Source organism: Phocoena phocoena, chromosome 4, assembly GCF_963924675.1.
Source record: "Phocoena phocoena chromosome 4, mPhoPho1.1, whole genome shotgun sequence".
Classification (NCBI taxonomy): Eukaryota; Metazoa; Chordata; class Mammalia; order Artiodactyla; family Phocoenidae; genus Phocoena; species Phocoena phocoena.
In genome coordinates this window covers 99,018,809-99,041,874 of record NC_089222.1, presented here as the reverse complement: position 1 = coordinate 99,041,874, position 23,066 = coordinate 99,018,809, and the positions used below count along the sequence as shown (strand labels likewise).

Genomic DNA, 23,066 nt, shown 5'->3' with positions numbered 1-23,066 from the left:
AGATGGCAGACTGAAAGAGGTAGTTTTCAGGAGAGAAAGGCCAAGCCTATGAGAGGAAATAATTGTAGTAGAGCAGAATCCCAGTGGGCCTTTGGTATTCAACTGGTCTTCTTCCAAGCATTTCACCCTCTTCCAATTTTCCAGTGTTTCATTAGACTGTCCTGGTTTGAAGATAATTAAGTAAATCCAACACAGCCACTGAATTGAAGGAAGGGTGAAGGACGAAGCATGCTATCTATTATCACTCCAAGTTCAGGGTTTAATAGTGAAACTCATTAACCTCCAAAGTTAGAATTAAATCTCAGGCTACACATCACCAGATATTACCACTATCAGCTCTCTTGTGACTGCCTTAGACATTGAATGTTAGAGTCAGATGGGGTTTAGAGAACAACTGAGTCTTATTTTTAACAAAAGAAGTTGAAGGGATCTGTTCAGATACACAAAATTAAGATGAAGTTCTGGTCTTATGAGTAAAAAAAGTAAGGAACAGTGGTGCGTAGAACAGGCTGTAATTTGTCTTAAATGGGTGTGCATATTCAGAGAATATCTCTGGGAAAATATGAAGGAAAATGGGAAATGTTGTTACTTCAAAGGGAAAGGATTTTAGATACTAAAGAACAGAAGTGAGAAGAAAATTTACTCCCCCCCCCATATCCTTTGCTACTCATTAATAGTTTACACATCTGTCACTCCTACAAAGAAGTGTAAGCTCCTTGAGGGCAGGGCCTATTGACCATATTATAGTCATCTTTGTAATCCCTGGGTGGGTCTCTCATTGTGTCTCATAAATACTCAATAAACTACTGTTGAGTACTTACAACAGATGTTCTTTTTCCATTTAAAATAAAGTTGACTATTGAGTATAAATCAATATTAATTTTGTGGCTCTTTCCAAATGGTTTATAACAATTAATCATTCATATAAGGACATAAAATAACAGCTTTCTATCTTCTCCCATTTAGAGTACACTTGAAACAAATAGTTTTCGAAGACTACTCTGACTTATGAAATAGAGAAAGTTGTATAAATCATTTTGCTGACAGATGTTTCTTCATTTTCACCCCAAAGGGGGAAAAATGATTAGTTAGTATATTTAGAAAAATTGTAATGCAGTGAATTTCATGGTGGAGATTTTTACTAAATATTTTCTTAGGTGCTTTTTATTAACCAATTCTTCTGTAGCCTGTTCATACTCTTGGCATTACTCTTGAATACGATGTTGCAAAGTCAACCCACATTTTCTAAGCAGTGGAAAACTATGATCCAGAATTAAGTAAGGCAGAAGCAAAGAAAACAAACTCTTAGGAGAATGGAACTTAAATTATTTACTCAGTTAGTTATTGTATTAAATTATTTACTCAAGTTTACTCAAAGTTTTCCAGAAGACATTTACATTAAAAATTGTGAGAAACTTGCCACTTCTTTCTCCATCCCCCCAATTCCCCCCCTCCCCCCACCCCGCCACGTCCCATCTCTCAGCATTATGATGACACTCCATTTAGGATTCAGATTTTCGTTAAGTCCCTCTATAAGATGTGGAAGCAAAGCCTTATGTGTAGTTTTAGGACCTCCGGGTAACTGAGCAGACGTCAATGTGTACCACACTTGCCCTCTAGCGGGAACTTGTGAAAACTGCAGTTCCCTGGGATGTTGGTTCTTCAACCCTGCGCTTTTCCAAACACCCATCTCGAGCTGTTTTTTATAAACAGATAAACCTCATTTATACTTATTCTACTAATTACTAATTTGCAAAGGGTGCTATTAAGCACCCTAATTTGCAAAGGGTGCTTATTCTTGCGAGTAAACATCTCTATCTTATTTACACAACAAATTTGCTTTGTAAACTCCTTTCTTCATAATAGTACAAAGATAAACTTTAATGATCTCCAGGTCCAATAAACCTAATTCTGAACAAATGACTTCATAGTACATAATTAGAAGAAAGAAATGGTATCCCTGTATGTACATAATTATGATGGTGATTTTTTTTTTAATGACATTTTGGGGCTGTCACATGAAGTACCTTCTTTCCAATTCAGAAGATATCTTCGGTTTTTATTGTTGTTCTTGTTTGCTCTTTAACCTTTATACGTTTATGACCACACCAAAGCAGCCAAAGGACATCTGACATATGGAAAAACTACTGCCCCTGGCATAAAGCCTATAAATTATTAACTGTTTCCATTTACAATAGAATATAGAATTTCAGCACTTACTAACAAAGTTATGACTTGCCACTAAGTTTGCTTCATTTTGGAGAATCTATTCTATCTGTTAGGATTAAGTTCAGTGAAAATGTATGGCACCCAAAATAATGGCTTAAAGAAGGTAAATCTTTCTCTCTTGCGTAAACAAATTCCAAACTTAAGGATGAATATCAATATATAGCGCCTCCAAGTTCAACCAAGGCTCAGGTTTCTTCTAGCTTATTGCTCTACCATCCTCAATGCACAGCTTTCACTCCATGGTTCATGGTGTCTGGCCTGTTTCTGGGTAATATATATCCACGTTCCAGCCAGTGGGAAGAAGCAAAAGGAAGAACATGCTCACTCCCCTTAAGGAGCATTCTTGGAAGTTGCACCCATTACAACTACACGCAACAGACCAGAACTTTGTCACGTGGCCACTTCTAAATGAAATGCCGTCATTCTAGCCTTGCTCTATTCCAGCTGAAAGTCAGGGGTGCCAATACTATGGGAGAGGGCAGAGCTCATGTTCAGGGACAACCAGCAGTCTCCCCATAGCTTACAATCCCACCAGCTGCCTTCATTTGATAGATCCTACACTTTCCTGGGTTTTGTCTGTTTGTTTTCTATTGAAAGGTGACACCTTCCCTTCCATTTGTCTTCCACTCATGAAGTTCTGCTAATAAAGACCATGATTCCTTTTCTTTTTTTCTCCCTTCTTTCCCTAAGTAAACTCCGGTCACCTGGTCGGCTGATTTTCACCATGTTGGTGCGTACCTTCCTCCACAGGTGATGGCTGGTCCACCTGCCCTTCTGCAGCTGCTGGGAGTACTGCTTACCATTTCCCTGGGTTCCATCCGGCTCATCCAAGCTGGTGCCTACTATGGCATCAAGCCGCTGCCACCTCAAATTCCTCCTCAGATTCCACCGCAAATTCCACAATACCAGCCCCTGGGCCAGCAAGTACCTCACATGCCTTTGGGTAAAGATGGCCTTAACATGGGCAAGGAGCTGCCCCACATGCAGTATGGCAAAGAGTATCCACATCTACCCCAATATATGAAGGAAATTCAGCCGGCACCAAGAATGGGCAAGGAAGCAGCACCCAAGAAAGGCAAAGGTAACATACTTCGGTTCTGCTGTAAGACAGCAGCTTTCCAAAACCCTAAACAATACGCTGCGGGTGGGGAGAGCTAAATTTTAGACATGTTTCTTTTAGCATGTGTGACTGACATTCATTAACTGCCTGTGTCCTAAACCCTATCCTTGAAAAGTTCAGGTCTTGAAGAAAGACAAAATTATTGTATGTTGTGCTTTCTTATTTCAACAGCATCAAATGACAAAAAGCATACTTCATAACAAATAAGTTTAGTCCCTTACTCATTATTTCTTTATTCAAACATACAGCAACTAATGAGCATCTCTTTTTGTGTCCGGCTCTAAGCCAAAATGCTAAGGGATATAGCAGTGGAAAAAAAGAAAAAAGAAGTGATGTCAGTCTTCAGAACTAGGAGAGCAATGTTATAAGAACCTGCTGTGTTAAAAAAAATCATATGAAAGCACTTTGTAAACTAGGTGCCAGATAAACGTGTTTTTAAGAGTGCTCTAATTAAGTTGTTACATATGTCAATCAATAAATCTACAGAAGGAGCCCAAAGAGTACAGACTATATACCTACCTAGAGATGATGTTACCTGAAAATCTCTCCATTACTTTCTAGGCATATTCATTAGTTATTCAACACCAGCAAAATGCCTATCACTGTGAGAGACATTTTCTTTTTTTAAAATTTTTTTAAGTCTTCTTTTTTTTTTTTTGGCCACACCGTGTGGCTTGTGGAATCTTAGTTCCCCGACCAGGGATTGAACCCGGACCCTTGGCAGTGAGAACACAGAGTTTTAACCACTGGGCCACCAGGGAATTCCCGAGAGACATTTTCTTATAAACTTAGTTGGTTTATAAGAAACGTAGGAAACCTAGCACTTGCAGGAAAGGAATTGCAATCAGAGTAGCAATTCCCTTTGAGGCGGTGGAGGCCATTCCCACTGGTCCCTGCAAAAGCAGGAAGCTCTGCTTTTGGGGAACTACTGGATTTGGTACTACTAATAGGCCTGAGTGCCTAGAGGCCAGAAAGGAGAGAAACCTAGTCATTTAACCTCTTTGAAACTACTTTTCTTCATTTGTAAAGTAGGATTATTGAGAGAGTCTATGACATAAGGTAAGTACTAAATAAATGCTAAAGTACCATAAAAACTTTGAGTTGCTGCAGTTGGTCATTCAACAAAACCTAAGGAAGAACAGAATATACTCCAGGCACGTGCTAGACATTAGGGATTCCTGATGAATGTGATGTGACCCTGCCCCAGATGCTCGCTTGACAAAGGAGCTACACAGTTCCTGCTTAGCAAGAGCACACCCTAATTGTACAGTAGTAATCCTATTAGCATAAAAGAAGTATTTCCAGTTTTCTTCCCTTTAGGAGCTGATATTCCACTTAGGGGATTATCTCAGTCATTTGTTTTCCTTCCTTTCTTGAATGGCCTGCCTGGATTTTGAAACTTCCTGTACTTATTCAGATGGGTACCAGATTGCAACTGAGGAATTTGGAAAATACATGAGTTCTGTGGTTCTATTTTGTTCCCTGACAGTAGCTCAGTGAAAAATACAATGGTCAGGATTAAGATGCAACTAACGGTTAATATACGACTTTGGGACCATCAATTTCATTTTTTTATGTTATTCCTTACTCTCAGTAGCATGAGAGGTCCAAAGTTGTGTTTCTCTGCAAGGCATAGCATAATCAATATAATTACATGTGCTTTGTATTTCGATAACAATTCGAGAAAGCATAACGCCTTTCACATCTATTTTCTAATCTTGTAGTGTGGGTGTATTATTCTTGCTGTACAGACAGGCAAGCAGGGATGCTGATGGCTTAAGTGACCCAGTCAAGATCTCATTTCAAGGCCAGAAAGAGAAGCTGAGCTTCCTGCTAATCCCAGTTTAACTCCTTTTCCGCACTGTTTATCATCCTAAAATACCTTATTCACTACTCCTGTTTAAAAACCAAATTTGCAAGTGAGAAGTAACTTATTAAATTGAAGAATTAATATTTGAGGCTTAGGAAATCCTACAGCATATTAAAGAAATTAAACACATCGATTTGACTTTAGAGGACAGATTTTAAGATGTTATTAAACCACATACAAAATAAAAATAAAATGCTTCTATTCTTCCCTGAGTCTACATGATAATGACGGTCATCCTCTACATCATAGTATATTTCAGCACAAGAGGAAATATTATTTTTCCATATATTATATTTAAAATTCAAGGACATAGAAAAATAGAGTATAACATTAAATAGGGAAAAAATAAAAATGACTCCAACATTGTTTGAAATACACACACACATTAACACACACACACACACACACACACATATACATACATATGTACATATATAGAGAACACATGAGATGGAAATACAGATAAATGTCAAGCGATTATCTCTGAGTAGTGGGCTTATAGGCAACTTTGATTTTTCTTTGTCCTTCTTTGAACTCTTTATAGTGAATACACCATAATATCTCCAAGTTTGTACTAGGAAGAATGTTTCTTCATTACTTTTTAGCTGTTTTACTTAACTAATGCTGATAAAAGCAGCCACAGATATCAGTTCCCAGAACAGTATCTCAAATATGACAAAGAAATTATCAGCCTGATTGTCCAGTAAGTACTGATAATACAGTCCTGGAACACGAGCACATTATTCCTAGTCTTTCCTCTTGATAAGTAATAGGCAAATGTGTCAGAAGTAAATAATGATCGAAGTGAGGGATGATCAATATTAATCTCTCTCTCTCTCTCTCTCTCTCTCTCTCTCACTCTCTCACTCTCTCACTCTCCCTCCCTCCCTCCCTCCCTCCCTCCCTCCCTCCCTCCCTCCTTCTCTCTCTCTCCCCCCTCTCCCAGCAGAAATACCATTAGCCAGTTTACGGGGGGAGCAAGGTCCCCGTGGAGAGCCTGGCCCAAGAGGACCACCTGGGCCCCCTGGCTTACCAGGTCAAGGGATACCTGGAATCAAAGGAAAACCAGGGCCACAGGGATATCCAGGAATTGGAAAGCCAGGTATGCCTGGAATGCCAGGAAAGCCAGGAGCCATGGGAATGCCTGGGGCCAAAGGTGAAATTGGACCCAAAGGGGAGATCGGACCCATGGGGATCCCAGGACCGCAAGGACCTCCAGGGCCTCACGGACTTCCTGGCATTGGGAAGCCAGGTGGGCCAGGGTTACCAGGGCAACCAGGTGCCAAAGGTGAGCGAGGACCCAAAGGACCACCAGGACCTCCCGGCCTTCAGGGTCCTAAAGGAGAGAAGGGCTTCGGGATGCCAGGTCTGCCAGGCCTGAAGGGTCCTCCAGGGATGCATGGCCCTCCCGGCCCTGTCGGACTTCCAGGAGTGGGCAAACCAGGAGTGACAGGCTTCCCTGGGCCCCAGGGCCCCCTGGGAAAGCCAGGCCCTCCAGGCGAACCTGGGCCACAAGGCCCTATAGGGGTCCCAGGGTTTCAAGGACCTCCTGGGATGCCTGGAATTGGAAAACCAGGCCAGGATGGGATCCCTGGGCAGCCAGGATTTCCAGGTGGCAAAGGGGAACAAGGACTGCCAGGACTGCCAGGACCCCCAGGCCCTCCAGGGATCGGGAAACCCGGCTTCCCAGGCCCCAAAGGCGACAGGGGCATAGTGGGTCTTCCTGGGGCTCTGGGACCAAGAGGGGAGAGAGGACCAGCAGGTGCCCCTGGATTGGGGGGCCCACCAGGAGAGCCAGGCCTGCCTGGAATCCCAGGTCCCATGGGCCCTCCAGGGGCTATCGGTTTCCCCGGACCCAAAGGAGAAGGTGGGGCTGTGGGACCACAGGGGCCACTAGGTCCCAAGGGTGAGCCAGGGCTTCAAGGCTTCCCAGGAAAGCCAGGTTTCCTTGGTGAAGCTGGGCCCCCCGGCATGAGGGGTTTGCCAGGTCCCATAGGGCCCAAGGGGGAAGCTGGGTATAAAGGTTTGCCAGGGCTCCCTGGTGCCCCAGGGCTGCTTGGACAGAAGGGAGAGCCAGGAATCCCAGGGGAACAGGGCTTACAGGGCCCCCCAGGTATCCCAGGGATTGCAGGCCCGAGTGGCCCCATTGGACCGCCTGGAATTCCTGGCCCCAAAGGGGAACCGGGTCTCCCAGGGCCACCTGGGTTCCCTGGAGTAGGGAAGCCCGGAGTAGCAGGACTTCATGGCGCCCCAGGGAAGCCTGGTGCCCTTGGTCCCCAAGGCCAGCCTGGCCTTCCAGGGCCCCCAGGCCCTCCAGGGCCCCCGGGACTCCCAGCTGTGATGCCCCCGACACCACCACCCCATGGAGAGTATCTACCCGATATGGGGCTGGGAATTGACGGAGTGAAACCCCCCCACGCCTATGGGGCTAAGAAAGGCAAGAACGGAGGGCCAGCCTACGAGATGCCTGCATTTACCGCTGAGCTGACTGCGCCTTTCCCACCTGTGGGGGCCCCAGTGAAGTTTGACAAACTGCTCTATAACGGCAGACAGAACTACAACCCGCAGACGGGCATCTTCACCTGTGAGGTCCCTGGGGTCTACTACTTTGCATACCACGTTCACTGCAAGGGGGGCAACGTGTGGGTTGCTCTGTTCAAGAACAACGAGCCCATGATGTACACGTATGACGAGTACAAGAAGGGCTTCCTGGACCAGGCGTCCGGGAGCGCGGTGCTGCTGCTCCGGCCCGGAGACCGGGTGTTCCTCCAGATGCCCTCTGAACAGGCTGCGGGACTGTATGCTGGGCAGTATGTCCATTCCTCTTTTTCAGGGTATTTATTGTATCCCATGTAAGAAAGAAAAAAAGAGAGAAATTTAATAGAAGAAAAGAAAAGGATGCACCAAAAAATCCAAATGGGAAACATAATTGCTTCAAAACATTTATATAGTTGGAAAGTTATATTTAAGTGAAAGTCTGAACCATCGTGTACAAATAAAAACTAAGATGCATGTTTAGTGCTCTGCACAGCAGCTTGTGATTGAAAATGATGGGATAGACAAATCCAAATGGGAAACATAATTGCTTCAAAACATTTATATAGTTGGAAAGTTATATTTAAGTGAAAGTCTGAACCATCGTGTACAAATAAAAACTAAGATGCATGTTTAGTGCTCTGCACAGCAGCTTGTGATTGAAAATGATGGGATAGATTTATGTATCAAGTACTGACACTTGTGTTGTACCCACTGGAATCGTATTAGCTGTTTATGTTATGTGCTTCCATGATAACCTGCTTATTCAGATCAAAGTATTTCAGTATGAAAGAGCATAGCTAATGAAAGTCACTCGCTCATACTGTTTACTTTAAAATATTTATAAATATGGCTTAAAGAAACGTCAATGATAACAATTACATACCGTATTTACTTGCATAATTTCCTCTGTATTTGTGCAGATACTTTGCCATGGGATGTGGGAGAGCTCTGCAGTGCTTTTCCCCAGTGAGGCGTGGACAGAGAACCAGGGTAGAGCTTTACTCCAAGGGATGTTTCTCCCCTGTCGGAGGCTGTGTCTTTCACAACAAGAGTTCTACTCAGAATTGTGTGTCTAGTGTCCCTAGAAGAACAACTGTAGTGTATTTACTCGTGCCTTCTGTGTGCCTAGCACTGGATGAGACACTTCTGTGGGGCCTAAGACAGTGCCCCGTAGGGAGCTAACAAACCAGCTGGGAGACATGAGTAGGAAGTAACTCATTTATTCCTCACGGGTTCTTTTTGCTTGTTGTTTTTTTTTCCTGTGATTTTTTTTTTCTTTCTTGTTGTCTCCATGTAATTTCCATTATGACCCAACTAATATAAACACTTGGAAGTCATAAGAAAAAAAGTAACCCTCTTCCCTCATAACTTTCCAGTTTTGCGGAATGTTCATTATAAATAGCAGTTATTAATTGTGTTTACATGCGTATAATAATCCCCCTCCTTCGCCTACACACACAAATGACTACAACGAGGTTTCACCCACAAAGGGGATATCAGTACTTTTTAGTAGCTACTGAATTTCAAAGAAATTTCCCTGTGTAGTACACATACAAATCGGTGTGTCATCTGAAGTTCCAAAGTGAATTTCCTAAATCCAAGCCGTCCTTTGATTGGGGAAAGAGGGGGGGAGTTTCAGAATTACATAGGAAAATAAATTGTTTTGAAAAAATAATTTCTGAAGTTTTAAATTAAAAAATAGATGTATTACTTCCTGCTGTAGGTACTAAAAATGCAGGAAGCAACCTGTGGAAGAGCCACCTGGAATGTCAGAGGGCAATGACAGCCCATGCTTTTTATGTCACCCCACAAGTACAGGAGTCAATACAAATTTAAAGAGAAAAGTAAATTTTTTTCCAGGTTTTCATTTAGGTACATACTAATTGCTTTGCACATTCAAATCTGGTCTCGAAACACAGACAAAGCATTTCAAGTTGGCTATGAGTCTGCTGCTGACACTATAAGCCACTGGGGGGAATAATGTGGGGCTTTGGTGGTGGAGTCTTGTATCTACTCCTCAAAGTTAAGAGTGTTGAAATGAGGGGATAGGTACAGATGGGAAGATACACAAATAAATACGGTATAAACACACATGGAATCGTGTCTATGTCAAATCTGAATCATTTTAACCATCAAGAATATTCTCCTCAGCCTAATATCTGTCTTTTCCCTATATGGTATACAAGCACCATTTCTTCTCAATTTCTTAAAAAGAGAAATGAGTTCATTACCACGTGGTTTCTTACTCACGGCTAATTATATGACAAACTTTTCCCATCAAAAACATATCCCACCCAACCTTCATTTTCAAAGCAGACAGCATTTATGTGGCCAAATATCCTTTGGGTTGGTCTTGAGGATGCTGGTTTTGGGCCGATGGCTATGAGAGCCACATGGATCCACTGGGCTCTGTCTGCTGAAAAGCTGCATTGAAATGGCTTGGAGGCAAGTCAGATCAGCTGATTTATAAAACTGTATTTTTCTGTACATGTATGGGCTTTTTATTTCCACCAAGAGAGAAAGTAGCTTAGTCAAAACCAAATTTCACTTTTCAAATACCTTCCAACTTATTTATTGGTTGTTACTCAATTGCATGTGTGTGTGCATGTGTGCGCGTGCATGCACGCATGTGTGTATTATCAGGCATATGCTTCTAACTTTCAGACAGGGGAGGAGAAAAATCTATGCCGGATACTGTATATTCTACAATGGTGCTAATCTCAGAGCTAAATGAATTACTCCATTTAATTTAAAAAGAGTTTTAAATAATTATCTATGTATCTTTGTTTCCCTTTTGAATGTTGCACATCATGTTAACACATTTAGTGTAAAAGCAGATGAAACAACCACATGTTCTAAAGTCTAGGGATAGTGCTACAATCCCTATTTAATTCAAAATTAACTAGAACTTTTCCATGTGATATGGACCAAACTGACAATATTGTTATTTAAATACAGAGTTTTAATGCAGGATGACATCCCACAGGGGAAAAGAATGTCTGTAGTGGGTGACTGTTCTCAAATATTTTACAGAATACCATGAATGGTGAACAGACTGGTAACTGAGTTTCCATGATAGATTTGAGACATGTCAATAGCAAATCATTTTTGTATTTAAATTTTTGTACTGATTTGAAAAAAAAGTCTTATTAAATACCTTTAAAAGTATGTTTCTCATCTTGTTCATATCACTCAGCTGACACTGTTTGAACTTCGTAACTGTTTATCCCCCAACGTGTTAATTAGCTGCTGACACAGAGACCTAACATAATCCTAGCTTAACGGGGACAATTCTTTCTCTTTGACATAACAGCTGCAAGCATAAGCAGGCTGGGGCTCATGTGGCAGCCCCAGTCAGGGTCCCAGGTTCCTTCTATCTTGTTGCTCTTCCACCGAGAGGGCGTGGCCCGCATCTCCAGGGTCCAGGAGAGCTAACCACCACAGGCACATTCCAGTCAGTGGGAAGGAAGAAAAATCAGGAAGGGGAGAGCATGCTTCCTTCTTAAAGAACTCAACCTAGTGGTTGCTTAGATCACCCTCCCACATACCATGCTCTGAATTTAGTCACACTGGCACAACCAGCTGCAAGGGAGTGTGGGAAATGGAATATTTACTGCAGGCAAGCACATGTCCAGCTAAAAATCAGAGGTTCTATTAATACAGAAGAAAGGAGAACAGATATTAGGGAACAATTAGCTGCTGCATCTGTCACATCCAACCTAAAAGGATAAACTGCTACAAATCTCTTTTCTCCCACAAAAAAAACTAATCTTCATGTACTCAATTCTGTTACAGTTTGCCACACCAGAGCCAAAATTTTTGAGGGGAGATAGTGATGAGTGGAGCTTCAGAGCAGAAACAGACCTGTTTCAACAACCTAAGGGTCTTAATAAGCATCACTGATAAGGAAAGAATTCTTTTGTGATGACTTATCAAGCTCAGAATGATCACAGCTTATCATGTCTAGACTATCATAAAGGGATTACTCAAATTCAACAAGCAACTATGTAGCACCAGTCTGTGGCTGGTTAACTCACTTGTTTAAATGCATCAATCTGGAAATTCAAGGCCATAGCTTCCATTCCCACATAGCCCAACTAGTTCTATTTCATTCCACAGCCTAAGGCTCTTCCATAACATGGACCAGTCATCTCATGTGCACACAGTGTTGGTCACAAAAGTAAATGGAAGGATAGATACAAGTAACAGAGGTAAGGAGGAATAATAAATGGTTGGAATTTAGAATGCCGGACAAGCAGGGCAAATCCATTATTACAATAGGTCTATAGTATCCCTTTACATTAAAACAAAACAAAAAGTAGCCCCTACTTTGCACCTGATATTACTAGGCAATGTGAGGGGCACATAAGCAATAGAAAACATGACCATTCTTTTTAAAAGTATCTTTTGTTTAGAGGACATGAAGATGTTTGTTAAACAAGTTGACATCCAGGTGATATACAAACAAGGGTGGTATGAAGCCAACTGGATGCATACGTGCTAGCAAAGTTCAGAAAGAGAAAGGCCATTCCATGCTGCTCCCTTCATGGGAATGCCTTCTCTGACCTACCTGCTCGATAATCCCTCCTCACCCCTCAGGACACAGCACAAGCATCACCTCTCCTTCCCTACTGCTCAGATTTAGTCACTACCCTGCCTTGTACAATCTTCTGTCCCTTTACTTTTCCTGCTTTATAACTGAACTGTTTGTCTGTCTCCCCTATTGATAGAGTGTAAGCCTCTTGAGAGCAGGCACCTGTTTCATCTTTGCATCCACAGCTCATCACAGAGCGCTGGTCCAGCTCCAGGGTGGAGGGAAGAATGAATCTCGCAGGGTTGCTGTGGGAGCTAGTGCTAAACTCGATGTGAGGTGTGACTGAATCCAGCTCTGGTATTCCAAGATTATACAGAAGATTATATGTCCCAAGATTATTTAGAAGTCTACTGTGGGATAAAAGCTAATCTCAGGTAGTTTTTTGGAGAAGACGACTTTTAAAGAAATCATCTTTAATTTGACAGAATTTGGATGAATGGAGCATAGGGCAGTGTGTGTGTGTGTGTCTGTGTGTGTGTGTATAAGAGAGAGAGAGAGAGTCAGAAGGGGCAGCGGGGGTGGAGTGGGGTGGGCAGAGATAAGGGAAATGACCTGACTGGTTCAGAAGAACTACTCAAAAACTAGTAAAGGAAACATTTAATAACCAAAGAAGGATCAAGTGATGTAGGGCTTTACATATAGGGAAGATACATTTATACTTTATCTAATATGCAATAAGAAGACATTGTAGGTCCTTAAACAGGAAAATGGTATGAACATAAGTATTTTAGAAAAGTTACTTTGATGATTCTATGGAGAATGTATGATACAAGTAGCAAAACCAATGAGGAGATCAGAACAGCTTTAATCCAGGAATGGGGTGATGGGTTGATGGTTCAGGGAGCCTAACCAAGTCTAAAGAGTGAGAGTCACATGTCAGGTGAGGTGTTAGGGTTTAAGGACTGCATAACAATGGAGCTATCTCAAGGGCTAGGAAACGGAATGAAGAACTGAAAACTGAAGAGACAGTTGAAAGACAGAACTGACCCTGGAGACAATCCCAGGATGCCCTTATGAGGGAGAAGGAAGCTTGACTTGAAGGTGGTTTCCTCACTGATACGCTTGGAAAACAGGGTCGGCTCCACTGATAGAAATAGGCAGTCCTCCAGTGGAGCCTGCTCCAGGCAGGGAAAGAAGAGACGCTTGGTTTATACATAGACTTGTGGGATCTGCCTGTGCACCAGACGCGCATTTGCTGGGCAGATGAGGGTAAAGCCATGAGCCTGGAGAGAGACCTGGTGGCCTATTGTAATAAGAAGGAGAGGAAAGGCACTCAAAGTCAGTGGCACCATTTGCAGACAAAAATGATTAGAGTGCTTTAAAATCTCCTCCCTTACTTGCTCCAGGAATTTATTTAACAGATCCTTTCATCACAGATATAGCAAAGGGAAATGGCATCCCAATCCACATGGAATTACAGTGAACTCCAAATACGCAGAGCCAATAAAAAGTGTAAATCAATCATGTTTTCCTATATTTCAAAAAAGTTTTCTCCTTAATGGTCCTTGTGACTCTAAAATGAAAATATCATGCTCATTCCATATCATGAAAAAGAAAAATATCTATGTTGTAGCCTTAGGGTTATCTTTCTTCTAGCAAAGAGTTACACAGAATTTCTGATGCTTTCATTTTCAAAACCAATATTTGTAGCAGGATCAACTTTATGCTCAAATATGTTATTCTTTATGATGTCAAATAGATGTTAATGATTTTTATTATTAGAAAAATATTTTTTGCTAATTCCTGGAGATAAGTACATTGGACTTTCAATTTAAAAAGTGGGGCACATCATCCCATTTTAACAAATTATTCAGAAGTTTCTCATGTGTGTTACTGAAACACAGAACCATCTAACTGAATTTTCCTTTGAGGCATCCAGAACCTTTCTAGAGGTTTTTTTCCTTTGCTATCTTAATGCAAGTAAAAATAGATTTTTATTAGATTCAAAAGCACTTCTAAATTAAAGTTTATGATTCCTGTGGAGACCTACAATTCACATGCTTTGTTAAAACCACCAAGACCTAAAAATTAATTTTATAATGAGCATGGCCAAGTCAGTTCTCATCTAACGAGTGGCTGGCAGCAACATTCACATCTGCTCTTCATTTGTGGGTGACAGACACAATGGGGAAAGCTGATGGAACGCTTCCCAGGTTCCAACTGCCTACTAGTAAGAGCTGCCTTTCCTCACCAAGGCCAATGCTGTCCTTGTCATTTGTTCTGCCAAACCAGAGTCATCAATATAGAACATGTTAGGAGAGGGCTCTGAGGCCAGGCTCAGAGAACCAATCTCAGCTCCTCTATTTAACAGCTGTGATATCTTGAATCAATTATTTAACGTCTCTAAACTTCAGCTTTTGCACCTGTAAAACAGTAGGTGATAATAGTAACTATCTTCTACATTTGGGAGGGTGGGTGAAGTTGTAGAGTGTGTTATGGAGGGGCAACAACTGCTACTATTTACTGAGTGACAACCATGTACCAAAATGCTTTAACTGTTTTTATGTATTAACTTAGTTACTCCTTATAATGACTCTTATTATTAGCTCCATATTACAGCTGAGGCAAAGTAACTTGTCCAAGATCTAATAATGACAATGCCAAGATTTTAACCCACACATCTGGCTCCACAGTCCATGCTCTGAGCTATTACACCATACTGCCTAAAGGCAGGAGATAAAAGTTCTCGGCTGCCTGAGGAGCAAACAACTGCCAGTGAAGGTTTAGAATAGTAGCTTACCTCAAAAGAGAGAGAGATGACCCCAGTTATTTCTTAGTTACTGTCCTTACCAGAGACAAGGAAACAGCCAGCTATCAAAAGACTATATACTGACAGATGTCATGGTGACATCCTTACCCCTTAGGAGATATGAAGGCAGTTGGCTTTAAAAACTGAAGGGACGGGCTTCCCTGGTGGCGCAGTGGTTGGGAATCCGCCTGCCAATGCGGGGGACACGGGTTCGGGCCCTGGTCTGGGAAGATCCCACATGCTGCGGAGCAGCTGAGTCCGTACGCCACAACTGCTGAGCCTGTGCTCTAGAGCCCGTGTGCCACAGCTACTGAGGACCGTGTGCCTAGAGCCCGTGCTACGCAGCAGGAGGGGCCATCGCGATGGGAGGCCCGTGCACTGCAGCAAAGGGTGGCCCCCGCTCGCCGCAACTGGAGAAAGCCCGTGCACAGCAACAAAAGACCCAACACAGCCTAAATAAATAAATAATAAAATAAATAAATTTATAAAAAAAAAACGGAAGGGACCACCTCACACCTATTAGGATGGCTACTATGAAACAACACAGAACAGTACAATACAAAACATAACAAGTGTTGGTGAGGATATGGAGAAATTGGAACCCTTGTGCACTGCTGGGGGGAAAGTAAAATTGGGCAGCAGCTATGGAAAACAGTATGGAGGCTCCTCGAAAAATGAAAAATAAAATTACTGTGTGACCCAACATTTCCAGTTCTGAGTATATACCTAAAAGAACTGAAAGCAGGGATGCAAACAGTTATTTGTACATTCCTGTTCATAGCAACATTATTCACGATATCTAAAATGTGGAAGCAACCCAAATGTCCTTTGATGGATGAATGGATAAACAAAATGTGGTATATACATACAATGGAATATTATTCAGCCTTCAAAAAAGAAGGAAATTATGCTACACACTACAACATGGATGATCCTGGAGGGCATTATGCTAAGAGAAATAAGCCAATAACAAAAGGACAAATATTGTATGATTCCACTTATATGAGACACCTAGAGAAGTCAAATTCATAGAAAACAGAAGGGTGATTTCCAGGTGCTGGGTGCAGGGGGAGGAAGGGATGAGGAATTATTGCTCAACGGGTATAGGGTTTGATTTGCAAGATGAAAAGAGTTCTGGACATAGATGGTGGTGATGGTTGCAAAGTAATGCGAATGTACTTAATGCCACTGAACTGTACACTTACAAATGGTTAAGATGGTAAACTTTATGTTTTGTGTATTTTACTGTAATTTATAAAAATAATCTAAAAAATAAAAAAACTAGAGGGAAAATATCTGTTAACAGGACCAACCCATGATGTAGGACGTAACTCAAAATGACCTCCGGCAGCCGCCCTTACTCCACGTTCACCAGTGTTCACCAAATGGGTAAGGAGTCTAAGCCGTACCACAGCAGTGGTCCAGAAACTGCAAGTCTCCCAGCCTCTCCCAGGGAAGTTCTGCAGACCACTGTGGGGCTGCCACCTACTGCACCTCCTCTACTTCAGTGGATATGACCTTCTAGGGAGCTTAAGACCCAGCTGCTTGAGGCAGACAGTCCACCTTCACCTAGTGACTCCAAAGGACAAACTAGAATGAGTTTCCTTTCTTCTTCAAGGCTAAACATGCAATCGCCATATCAATTTTCTGGTTCCAAAGGTGAAGTTAAAGATCAGGTGTTTCTTCTTCTAAATGATCTTTAGAGCTCGTACGTATTCAAGATTTGACCTTTTTTTTAAAGTAAGTTTTACTTTAGCCACCTGACCTCACCAGGCCCTGTGGGAAGAAAGATGGAAAATTCACTGCAACTCTAGGCAGGGTACCCCGCGGCCCACAGGAGACAGGAAGTAAGCATGGCTTCTAAAACTTGCAGGTTCCCAAAGAACAAGTTCTCCCTCTTGTGGCCAGAGGAGAAACAACAGCTTCACAAGCAGGTTTTTTTCTTACGTGAGAAAAGTGGGTCAGGAATTCACTTCTGAGGATAGAGCGTGGATGGTTTGTCTCTGCTCCACGACGTCTAGGGCTACAACTGGAGGAGAATCAACACCTGGGGCCTGTAATCATCTGGAAGCATCTTCATTTATGGGTCTGCCTGTTGATGCTGGCTGTCAGCAGGGACCTCAGCTGAGCTGTGGGCCAGTATACCTACATATGTCCTTTTCACATGGTTCCTCTGTGTGGCCTACCTTGGGCTTTCTCATTGTATCACACCTGGATTCCAAGTGAGCATCCCAAGGGAGCAAGGTGGAAATGCATAGAATTTTTAAGATTGCGCCTCAGAGGTCACAGAATATCCTTCCTACCATATTCTATCAGCGGAGGTGACAAATGCTTGCCCAGATTCACAGAGAGGGAAGCAGACCCCACCACACAACAGAAGGAGTGTCAAGGTCACATTGTAAGAAGAGTATGTGGGACGGGAGACATTTGTGGCCATCTCTGAAAAACACAACCTGCAATATGTCTACCTGGATATTCAGGGTCTCATCCATAGTGCATACTCACTAGCGCACCTGGACATGGGACACGAAGATCCACACACTTTTGCTCACTCCCTAGTTCCCTGCAAATGCTTCTTCCCAGATCTCTTTGCTATTGAACTCTAAATATTATATCTTCCAGGCCCTTGACCCACTCAACCACACAATTCACTACTACTCAAGACTCTGTATTTATCCTTAGCTCAGACTATTTCTCTCTCCATTCGAAGGAGATAATTAAATGTACATCTTGAAGCTCTGCCCACTAGAAGGATTCTCCTCACACTGTCCTCTAGCCGCCCCCCCCCCCCGAGTGGGACTGTAGTGCAGTAGCAGTCCATTTTCAGCTCTACTAACATATCAAGCCTGAACCAGTCATGAATATTTCCTCTAACGTCATCAGCTGGTCACAGGGAACACCTCATGAAGCCATAGGTGTGAGTGAGGAATACAAGACACAGAGATCTTTACCTCCTGTTCATATAAATTACTTATGACTTCTGGACCTGCTTAGATGTGATCCCATATATATCATTTCTATTTTTCAGTGGGTTGCTGCTGTGGGCACCCAACCTTACAAAACCCAGGTCTAAAAGGGCAGCTCTGATAATATAATCATTTGATGCTCCATTGTCAAATGCTCAGTTTCCGCTAGAACTTAGTATCATGCCAGTAGCTGCTTTTTGAATGGTTCGGCTACTGAAGGTATGGCCTTACTCTAAAACCCTAGGAATTTCTGAAGGTCATGGTGAACAATAATAAGCAACGAAAAGACTTGGGTCAAAGGAAATTTGTGAATTATTCTCAAAGTACAATTTCTGGCCTGACACTTTTCAAGAAGCAATCTCATCACCACACCCTTTGCCCTGGGTTTATTAAACAGCCATTTCAAAAAGCAAAATAAATAAATAAACAAAACCCTATGAGTTTGTGCTGTGATTCCCCTTTCAGGTCCTGCCAGATTCCACACAGCATCATCAACTCTCACCTAGCACCTTGGAATCTGCCACGTCATTATGAACTAAGGGGAAGAGCAGGTTGTGTCATATCCTGGACCCACTGCCAAGGCTTCTCTTCTTTTGACCCTACTCAAAACTGGCAGCCTTTTGACTCAACTGATAAGTGACTTAGAGCAGTATTTCTAAGTGTGGCATAGGCTAGCTGTAAAATCTAAACAGGTGCACCAAATACTGTTCTCTATTTCTTGCATAGGTAGTAGGTGGTAGGAGATGAAAGATGCAATAACTTTTCCTTTCCCTTGAAGGGGATACCAGGCATGCCTCATATATCCAGACTTCTAAAAACATGATCAGTGTTGCAGGGCCCTGAATATTTATGATTTATCTCTCACACTTTGGCATGTATGTATTTTCCTAGGGCATCCACAGTACTGGCCATTTCCTGCTCCCCAGATCCAATTAATACTATATCACCAATAAAATGGTTTAAAGTGATGTTTTGAGGAAGAGTTCAAATAATCATAGTCCTTATGAACTATATTATGACAAATATCAGGACAGTTAACCAGCCTTGAGAGTGTTCATAGGAAAATATTCACAACTTTGAGTGAATATGAACTCAATTTTTCCCAAGTGAAGGCAAACTGCTTTTGATATTTTTTCCTGATAGGAATCAAATACAACACATTTGCCAAAGCAAGTGCTAGAGGCTGTGTTGATTGGTTCAACCAAACATATAACACCTGGTACATCCTCTATGCTTAAAGATACCATGTGATTAAATTTACAGCAGTCCATCATTTGCCATGGTCCATCTGGCTTTGGAGGACCATACTAGTAAACCAAACCTCTTGCAGCCTTTAAGTCTTTTAGGTTGGCATTAATCTCTGCAACTTCACTAGAATGAGATAGTGCTTCTAATTTACTATCTTTGAAAGGACTGGGGAAAGGGAAGGCACTTTCAGGGGATTCCACATGACCCTTCCTACCTTAACGGTTCTTACTTTATTGGTCAGAGGATCAATGTGATGGTCCTACCAGCTGCTAAGTACATCCATCTCAATTACGCACTCAGCAACTGGAGATATGACCATAAGTTGATGAACCCATTGAAGCCACCATGAAACAGATTTAGGCCAGGACTCTGTCACCTGGCCCCTGTATGCCCCACTCTAACGGGGGTTATGGTGGCAGTTTGGATTCCCTGTGTCAATGTAGTTACCCTGTATCCAACAGCCCTTGAAAGAGCTAGGTATTTCCCACTTCTACAGTGGACAATTACTCTGAAAAATGGCCATAGTTTCCTTTGGAAAAGGTATGAGTACATATTGTATATACTGGTTGTGTTGTAGAGAACTTCTCAGGGGGATCCAGATTCCCTTTAATCAATGGATTCTTGAGTTTGAGAATTGGCTGATATCTGGAAACATGTCCAAAGATCATGCTTTTCCATTTTGGCAGTTAAAAATCTGCCTTCTGCTTACCAGCTCTTGATTTTGTTGTTGTTGCTATATAAGTCAATCAATACCCTCATTAGCTTTCTATCTTGCCCCTAGGAACTCACGGTCTGTGGAACACCACACGTCCCCTACATTTCAAGGATCCCTGACCACTGATTAAATTCACTTTGCTTCTGATGGTTCAGTGCTGCCAACTGCTTTCACTATTCTGGAATTCTGTCATATTCACGGACACTCGGGCATCTCCTACTGTCACCTCTGGCCTACACAGGACAGTCACCATTGAGTCTCTCAACTAAGTCAGTGCCCACACACTACTGCAATCTTATGGTGAAAGAATTGTCCTCTGGGCCCTCCCAGGGAAGAGAGTCAGCTGGTAGGTTCTCTGGTCTCACATAATAAATCCATTCTAAAGTCCACCGCTGAGTCTCCCGACCCTTTCCTTAATAATCTGCCAAGGCAGTCCCTATGTTTCCATCTCATTTACTATAGGTTACCATTTGTCTAAGTTTTAAGATGCCATCCCCACAGGATGTTAGGACTTCACAGGACATTAAATCATTGGCCACTGGGGAGTGTCTCCACATCAATAACCTCTCTCCTACCCAGCTTCACACACTGCTGGTCCAATACTCTCAAGATCCATTACCTTAAGAAATTCGTGGTTCCTGCTGAATATATCATATATATATATATATATATACACACACACATACACACACATACAGATATATGTGTATATATACATACATACATATATATATAATATATATATATACCTGTAGTCTTTCTTGTAAATAAATAATTTTCTCCTATAATAGGGGCTGTACTTTCCACTCTGTCTATGCTGAGAACTAACTCTAGTTATTGGTGAAGAAGCAATGAGAGGAGGTGAGGGCTCAAATATCATCTTGTGAGGCAACTGACTACAGTGAGGCCTTGAATGGTCTCCAGGTAATACGAGGCTATTTTCCTCCAGCAAGGGAGAAAGGGCCAGTTCTGTCAGCCCAGAAGGCTCAAGAATCTGGAAGTTCAGGAACCTCAAGGACATCTACCCAAATGTCTCCATCTCAGTCTCAGTCTCTCCTTCCCTTTGAGGACTTGACTTGACCATAGGTAACATATCGGTCTGTGCAGTCAATCTCTTTGTAGCTCTGCTACCCTTTTGATCAAATTTTGACCTGAATTTATAGCACAGTATGGACTCTGGTTGCAGAAGGGTCTCTTTTAAGCACTGCTAGGAAGGACTTCTGGTTTTCTCAGCATATTTGGAATTGATAATAACCAGCAAACTCCACAATCTTTAAAATTACAATTGCCCCATATCTTTCAAGTGTTAAAGCTATTGCACAAGCCAGCATTTCCCCTTCCACCTGTAGGTCATTCTAATCTACCACAGGTGAGTGATTGTGTTTTAGTTATTGTTATGTTACAGTACACCAGAAGTTTTTACCATTCTTCTTATCACTACCAATTATGTCCTTGTTACCATCTGATCAGTGAGTAAATTGATTTCCAAGTTTTATCTTGAGGGTCTGCTTTCTAGGGTATTTCCAGTACCAACTCTTAATTTAGGTTGCTTCTAAAGCAGACCTTGCGACTAGGACTTGGGTGCAGGTATATTATTTGGGAGGTGATCTCAGGAAGCGCAAGTGAGAGACTGGGGAAAGGAGACATGAAAAACAGAAAAGGCAATAAAGTGTCCATCTGGGGACCCTTTAAAAAACTGTGTGAAACATATTTCAGAATTGTGCCACCAAAGGACAGAGAATCTGGAGCATTATCTACTAACACCTGTTCCCTTTTGGTTGAGGGTTGCCCTTGGGAGCATTAACTGCATTGATTCTTGGGCTGAGCAAGCTCCCATGGTGCCAGAGAAGCAGACGGTAGGGGTGCTCAGGGAGGGAAGTTGTCAGCATGATGGAAATAGTCTACCACAGCTACAAAGAAGCTCAGATATGGGCCAAGGGAAAATGGAGCAGGGCATCAATAGTATTGCTTCAAAGTCATAATGGAAGAAGATGACAGTATGACTAAAAGGGCATTGTCTCTGCTCCCTGGCTCCTGATGCAGAACTCCTAAATTCCTTGGAATTTCCTGAGTGGTAGGAGTGTTTTTTTCTAATAAGGTGTCACTTGGTGGGCTTCTGGACAGGGGCTGGTCACCAGAAACACCAAGCCATGATTAAAAGCTTGGAACTTTCAGCTCACTCCCCATCCTCCAAGAAGGGCAGAGGGGCTGGAGACAGATAATGATGAATCATGCCTATATATTGAAGCCTCCATAAAAATTCCAGAAGTATAGGGTTCAGAGAGCTTCCAGGCTGGTGAACAGATCCATATGCCAGGAATGCCACACTCCAACTCCATGGAAACAGAAGTTCCTGTGATTGGGACCCTTCTGTACCTTACTCTATGCATCTCTTCATCTTGTTGTTCATCTGTATTCTTTATATAATAAACTGGTAAATATAAGTATTTCTCTGAGTTCTATAAACTATTCTAGTAAACGACTGAACCCAAGGAGGGAGTTCATGAGAACCTCTGATTTATAGCTGGTAGGTCAGAAGCATAGGTGACAACTGGGGACTTGTGACCGGCATCTGAGGTGGTTGGAATCCAGGGCCAATAGGAAGACTGATCCTGGGATAAGATCAGGACAGTGGGAAAGTGAACTCACATGGGAAAGTAGTAAGACTGGCAGCTTTGAATGTCATTTGAGATAAAGGGTCATTATTTGGAATTCTTAATGAGTTCTTAATGAATAGCACTTACTTTAATGAAAATTTCTCTTTTGTGTAAATGAATCTTTTCTCTTATATTTTAAATTATACAAATAACGTGTTATTTGATACCACAAAAATATATGTAACATACCTATAAGTTATAAAGCATAGTACTTAAATGCACATCCACTCTATCTGAATTAGAACTTTGCCAATAATTTACATTTACCTTTGTGCTTCCTAATCCCATCTCCCTGACCACTCCCCTCCCCCACCAATCCATATCCTTTTTTTTTTTTTTTTTTTTGCCTCACCACACTGTGAGGCTTGTGAGACTCTAGT

General features: G+C 42.2%; 1 protein-coding gene across 1 annotated transcript; it reads left to right on the top strand.

The window, feature by feature from the left end:
* Positions 1-2,982: 2,982 nt before the first annotated feature.
* Positions 2,983-8,075, top strand: COL8A1 (collagen type VIII alpha 1 chain). Its single transcript, XM_065876273.1, has 2 exons — positions 2,983-3,310; positions 6,169-8,075. Exons 1-2 carry the CDS (start codon positions 2,983-2,985, stop codon positions 8,073-8,075), a joined length of 2,235 nt encoding a protein of 744 aa, XP_065732345.1.
* Positions 8,076-23,066: the final 14,991 nt, after the last annotated feature.